This window comes from Arachis hypogaea, chromosome 19, assembly GCF_003086295.3.
Source record: "Arachis hypogaea cultivar Tifrunner chromosome 19, arahy.Tifrunner.gnm2.J5K5, whole genome shotgun sequence".
In the NCBI taxonomy this organism is placed as follows: Eukaryota; Viridiplantae; Streptophyta; class Magnoliopsida; order Fabales; family Fabaceae; genus Arachis; species Arachis hypogaea.
The window spans coordinates 31027198-31034546 of NC_092054.1; the positions used below are offsets into that span (position 1 = coordinate 31027198).

Genomic DNA, 7349 nt, shown 5'->3' on the forward strand with positions numbered 1-7349 from the left:
CCGATACTTATTGTGGGATATATTGACCGGGTACTACAAAAAATATACAGAAAAAAAAAAGAAATTGGGAATCACCGAGCGACGAAATGGACAAAACGAAAGTCATAAAGTTAATGACCGGAAAGTTTAAAAAAAAATATCAACAAAAAGAACTTTGAATACAAGGGACGTGTTTGCTAAGGAAGCCGTGTGCGAGGCGACGGGAATGAATCGGCAGGCTCCCTAATCGATGTGAGTGTGGCTGAGTTGGTGTAGAGGCACGGTACACAACCTATGGGATTCAATCACAAACGGCACCGGGTGACTATAAAGACGGACAGTCGGACACCGTAAACAACAGCCTTTGCGATAACTGCTTGGAGCCTTTGTGTTGTCCACTGCTTACACATAACGGCACATTCATCAATCGTCTCATGCATTCAATACAAGGAAAGGAGATGTATCATCCGACAGGCCCCGCCAACCTTCCCCACGATGTTTGGACCTTAATTGCTGGGAGGACCGCAGCACAGTCCGTCAGGGACTTGTGCAGTCTCAGGATGTCGTGCACCGCTGCACGCAACGCAGGGGAGGAGGATATCGTTTACCAATTCGCCTCGATTCCAATTTGGGACCAACGGTGGTGGAGTATGAGTCCCATGCGCCAGGCGGGAAGAAACTTCTTAGCGCGATGCATGCAGAGCGGGAACCTGGAAGTTCTGTTTCGGTCTGCTGTGTCTGACCTTTTCCTCGGCGGGAGTCGTCTTGCGGGGATGGAAACGATGCAAGTTGGCGCAGCCCAGGACCATTCGGCAGCACAGTACACGGTGTCGATGATGCTGATGCTACGCGATGACTTCGAGTCAAAAAACAAGGGCTTACAAACATTTCATGTGCTTGAGGCGGCCGGTGCCTTAACAATATGCAAATTGGTGTTCCACGACGTTATCCAGGGGACGTGGACACACATGCGTCGCCTGCCAATGGTAAACGCAGAGAATTTAGTCTGTTCATCGCATGCATGTCCAAGCCGTGGAAACATGGGTGCTATTTACCGCAGTCAACGCTATGGTAGAGGGTGGGACTTAAACGACGGTGATGGAGGTGCTGCTCATATTCCGTGCGTGCATTGTCGGGCAGATTATGAGTTGATCCTGTTTGTCCACCTCTTTGACTAATAGGATAGGATTGTGTTCTCAATATTTTTTTCGTCATCCTATCTAATATATGTATTATGTAGTATGTAATGATTTTTGCCACTGGATGACTCGTTTTGCAATCATTTTATTTATGTGTTTTCTGTTTCGTATAAAAAATGTTATTTATGGAAAATACAATTTTTCCCCGTTATTGACCTCCCAATCGGTGACTCCCCATTGCCTAGCCAAGTAATCATTTTTTTTATAAACTCACCGCCAGTCCCGTCTGCCACGTTATTCATAGCAGTCCATAGCCCTTCAGCCCGTCGTGTCTAGTCTAACGTCACATTACCAAGATTTGCATTTATTGCAAATTCTGCGCAACCGATGTAGCACACGTTTCCCCATGGTTTTTCTTCCTTTAACGATAAAACCACCAGGGGCATTATTATCTTCACTTTTCAAGGAATAGCAGACGTACATTTATTAACCACATTAAAATGTATTAATTTGTTTATTCGTAACTTAAATTTTGATTTTGATTAATGTATATCAATGCACAAGTCCGTCACAAAAAATCATTGCTTGAAGGGCTTTCGTCGTCTAGCAGACCTCCCCGTCTTCATCCAGAAAAATGTCACAGGAATCCCTCAACGACCTCGCCATTAGTCCCGCCGACCTCGAGGAACCTCCGACCGAAGATCTGATCGACACTCTCCAACGGAGGATGAGGTTTTTGAGTGACAGTCTTCAAAGTACACAAGACGAAGCAAGGACGGCGAGGATGGAGGCAATCACCGCGAAAGTCAGGGCGAGTATAAGGAAGCATGAACTGGACGAATGCCGCCGGTTGGAAAAGAAGTTGCACACGGAGGTGGAACAGCATCAAACCACCATTCGCGAACTCGAAGACAACGCAAACGCGTTGAAGGCGGAAGAACACGCGAAAGGTGACGTCGTTAGGGTTATCAAAGCGGCAGGAGAGCCGTCGCGACCGATGGTAGGTTAAAGCTTGCTCTTCTGTTCTTTCCATTATTTCTGACTCTCTTCTCCGCATTTTGTTCTATCTCTTACGCTATTTCTTGATATGCCCATATCTGCAGCGTCTACCATTACCCAGTGGTCTCCTCCCCAAGGGTAGCAACCATATCTACATCACGGTCGCCGACGGGTCAGACCGTACTTACAAGATTGCATGCAGCCCCAAATGGTTGAAAGAGATCACTCTCGGGAGGGGATGGCAAAGGTTTTATCATGACTACAAGCTACAACCCTTTAACATTCTGCTGTTCAAGCACAAGGGCAGAGACGACTTCAGCGTTCGCATATTTAAGGCACCGGGTGTGGAGAGGACGTATGCTGCGTCTGGTGATGACTCCGGCGACCTCACACCCCCCCAGGTGCCAACGAACCGTCCACGCGCTCCTCAAAAGCCTCGCCGTCGAACGGGGTGCATCAATGTTCCCAGGAGCGCAGCTGTAGCTGAGGTGGAGCAGACATTTCAGTTCGAGCACGCTTACTTCATTATGCACATCACAGAAAGGCTGTTGCGCGTCCACTTCCTGGTAATGGCTTTCCCTCTCCACTATATATACACCTTTTACGTTGGCAGTATTTGGGGTCCACATTATCTATTTTGTTCCCCTGCTGTTCCCTCTATTGAAAGTAATGTGGCGGCCTAGGTGGTCTACAGTAAGTGTTGTTGTTTTCCTGGTTCTTATTTTGTTGGCCTCTGTGCCGTCGTAAGTGGTCCACGTCTTCTGTGTTGTGCTGTTGCTTAATTGTTAATGGTTGGCTATCTGGTGGAGCCGTGGTTGACTTGAAATTAATTACACAAATTTGTTGGTAATGCCTCGTATGCTGTTTTTCAATATCCAATGTTTTGTGAAACAAGCACCCAATTGCATGCTAACTGTTCATAATGCCATCATCAATAGTTGCCTTTTCATTTTCTTGGCTTCATGCACGTTGCATTCATGTTACACATGCCTTTAACTTTAAGTACATCTCCTTCTCGTTTTTTGGTTTGCCCAGCCAAATGTGCCACACTTTGGAGATGATGTCAGTGATGATGTCATGGTCACTCTGAGAGCGGGGGAGATTTCTGTCCGGGCGGACTACGCCAGATACAGGGGCAATAGAAGCCGCAATTGTGGCACCATCGGCGGAGGGTGGGCTGATTTCTTGCGCAAGTGCAACGTAACTGTGGAGAAGCTGGCCGTCTTTGAGATCTCCAGGACCAACCCGGACGTGGAGCTGTTGGTCCAATTTGTTGATTTTGAACGAATCCAACTGGGTTGATGAACTAGCTGACCATGTTATTTTGGATTGCCTTTTCTAATTTGGCAACAACTATTTTTGTGCTCTGATTGTTGATGTGTTGCAACTGCTAGACTTAAATCTTTTTGTACATGATACAATCTTATGACCGGTGTAACTAAGAACTTTTCAAAATATCAGTGTTCCTTAGATTACTTTACAATTCCAATTCACACAGCACCATGGATGCTCTCTACACTAATTTGCAATTTCAATTCATACAGCACCATGGATGCTCTAGAATAATTTCCAATTTAAATATAGAGCGTTACAAAATAAAGTCATATAGCAGCCTGGATATGGTCAAATTGGAAGTATAACAGTCGAAAACAGTTTTCTATAGCTACCCATTGTTTGTCCAAACATAGAACATCACGCATGATCTTCTAAGAAACTAAAACACCTGCTGCATCACCAAAGCTTTGCCTAATTTGAAGACCCACGTTCCCACTGGATTGAGCTGTGAGCGCACTAAAAATAATGAATGGTTACCAAATTGTGCCCTGTGAATCATAACCCTTGTCCAAGGCAACGTCCGATGCATCGTCCCATGCCAACTACAACGATACATTCAGTTAGCCATGAACTACGAATCGATGAACGGTCAATACATTAATTGAAAAGGACGACTAAACAAATTTGTTGACAAAGTCTTACCTCATCCTCCTCAGACGAGTCCTCCCTTGTGCCAGTTTCACCTTCGCCCTCACCACCAAAGTATGATGCACCCTCTTGTGTGTTCATTCTGCTGTTGGGATTTAAGTGGCAGGAAACTCGATTATGCCCTGTCTGGCGACAAAGACCGCTCCTCTTCACCCCCTTTACCGTTTCCTTTCTTTGCCTCTTTCGACACCGCACCAACTCGTGCAATGAAAAGGACCATACTAGACCATTTATCTAGTTTTAACAACACTTTTAATAGCCCAACACTTGAGCCCAGCATTGGTTTCAGAAAAAATGTGCATCTCAGGGAAAAAAATTAGTCCAGAGGCCCATCACGATTGACCCAAGTTCAACCAACTGTGTTCTAACCTAACCCGCCCGACCCATAACACCATCGGCCTCTCCTTCGTCATCCTCTCGCCCACCATCCCCGCACCGCTTTGATCCTTTCTTGTTGGACGTCTCCGGCAAAGCCATGCATCTAGCCGAAACATCACTCATTGTTATCCGACAGTGATCGAATCCAGCTCCGGCGGGGACACTATGCAGATCTTCATCCTCCGAACCAACGAGTCACGACCGAGGCCGCACTTCGGAGAGCAGGCAGCTCTGCAGTGTGACTCCGCGGGAGAAAGCTTCCTGCAACTCCATTACTCCATTGACGGGTCAGTGACGGATACGTATCCATCGCAGCTTATCTTGTATGCGTCAAACGACGTCCACGACGCTTTTCCTTCCCTCCCAGCCCTCCTCTATCATGTCTGATTTAGCGTTAAACAGAATCACTAACAGCCATTAATTTAGTTCTTAAAACATGATAAACTAATTCTACATAAACCCAAATAATTTTTTATTGTAACAAAAATAACCAGTTACAAAGTCAAATTTGCAAATTAACCCCGCTGACACACCTAAATCACTAACCAATCATAGGAGGAGAGAGAAAGAGTAATCTCTACCATTGGATTGAAAAAACAGAGAGATCCAACGGCCAACCTCAAATGACGCACCGATCAGCCAAACATAAACATCATGTGCACTGGTGTGCCAAAGAATTTCGGCCCACCGAATCCGCTCCCTTGTTACTTCCATTATTTCTGAAGTTCTTGACTTCCTGATAATGTTGCTAGCTCTATAAAAAGAAAAGAAAATAATGCATAAAACTTGTGGATACAAATTGAATTTGTACTGTTGAGCGGCATGCGCTAAAATTGATGGATTGACTCGTGAATTGGTCCCAACAAACATATACATGTCGGTTATCATTTCTCAATTCTGACACATAGCTAATGAGTAATGAGCTCTTCTGGATAACGGTGTTGAACGTGTGGCGCCAAGTGAAAGTTTGCATTTGAAATTTTAAAAGTTCTTAAATACGAAAAAAGAAAAATATTTTTTTATTGATTTTTATTTTATTTTAAACTAAATCTAGTAGTGTTTTAATATTGAGTCATCAAAACACATTTTTTTTTTGGTGTCGTAAACCCATTTTAAGTTGGAATTAATGTTGTTTTATTTAAAACTGTAATGCGTTAAAATTAAAGACGGTAGCGACATGAATAAATAAAAAAAATATAATTTTATGATTTTTTATTTAAAATTTGTTTGGATTAAGAATTTTTTGTTTTATTATTTTTGTTTTGGGTTATATTATTTTAAAATTGATATTGAACTATTATAATAAAAACATAAAAGATAAAAAAACTAATAAAATAAAAATATTTTTTTACAGTTGATTTTAAAAAATTAAAAAATATTTAAAGTTAAGATTATTTAATTTGAATTAAAAATATGATTTAATTTAAAAAAAGTAACATATTTTTAGTTAATTTTTATAATACACAAAATTAAATTTGTTTGATTGTTTTAAATATTAAAAATTTATATTTGAATTTAGAATAATAAAATTACCCCTTTTGAGGATAAATTTTAAAATATATATTTAAAGATTAGTTAAAAAGACAAAGAAACCCGAGTTAATAGTCAAAATCGTCCTTGAAAGATATCCTGATCTCCATTTTGGTCCTCGAAAGATAAAGTTAATCAAAATCGTCCCCGAAAAATACACGACTTGGTCACGTTAGTCCTTCCGTCAGTTGGATGATGATGTATCACGTTAAGTGCCACATGACACATGATGACGTGGTGAGTTAATGCCACGTGTCACAAGATGATTGGTTAACGTGTCACTTAACATGTAAAAAAGTTATTTATAATCAAAATAGTCCTTGAAAGTTCAGACATAAGTCATTTTCATCCTTAAAAATTTTAAAAAGGGAAAAACTACCAATTGTACCCATGAACTTTACGAACGCTGACAAAAGTACCCATGGAAGTAGAAAAGTGACTTTGTACCCATGAAAGGCTGGATCCGTCTGTCGATAGTACCCGAACGTCATTAAAACGTTAGCTCCGTTAAGTTAAAAGCCAACGTGGAACGTTAACTGCTTACCTGGCTTTGAATCAGCAGTCTAACGTGTCCAAGCATAAATATACCGTTATAACATCACCCATTCCCCTAATTTATCTTCAACTGTTTCCCCAATTTCAATTTCAAAACCCTAGAATGTCTAGGAGAAGCAGAGGTAACCAATGTTCTTCGAATGGAAGCATCAGCGAAGAAGGGACTTCGTCTTCCAAGAGGGGTGAAGAGAAGACTTTGTCTGGAAAATGCTTTTGTGGACAGGGTGTGGTGTTGCTACAATATGGAACCTTAACAAATCCTAGGAGATGGTTCATAAGGTGTCCTCTATGGAAGGTAAGTCTTTTTGTTTTTGTACTTCTGATCAGATTAACTTATTGTGAATGATTCCTTATTCCTCCCTTTCACACTACAGACGATGGATTGCAAGTATTTTGTATGGGTGGATGAGATTGACGGAGGATGGGAGAGACTGGCAAGAGCCCTTGTTAGAAAAAATCAAGATAGCTCCTGTAGTAACCATGAGGTCAATCTCACTGGGCAAAGAAGAGAGATTGAAGAGAATAGTGTGAAGATCTTGTTAAAGATAGGGAAGCTCCAGGGTGAAATTAGAACTATTAGGTCATGGATTATAACTATTTTTTTGAGTTTACTGATTTGTGTAGGGCTGAATCTACTCCAATTAATCAATATGTAACTGTGCTTATGGTGTATGTTGTCCTAGGATCTTTTTCTGCAGCTTTTTGGTTTCAATGATGATGAATTTAGAAGCTGGTTGGTCTCGATGATGATGAACTTCGAAACTCTGTTACTATCTTCACTTGTTG

The 7349-nt window shown here is 41.7% G+C and overlaps 1 protein-coding gene across 1 annotated transcript; it reads left to right on the plus strand.

Moving 5' to 3' along the window:
- The first annotated feature begins 437 nt into the window (after positions 1-437).
- Positions 438-1157, plus strand: LOC140182229 (uncharacterized). Its single transcript, XM_072228369.1, has one exon. The coding sequence runs from the start codon at positions 438-440 to the stop codon at positions 1155-1157; it is 720 nt and encodes a 239-aa protein (XP_072084470.1).
- Positions 1158-7349: the final 6192 nt, after the last annotated feature.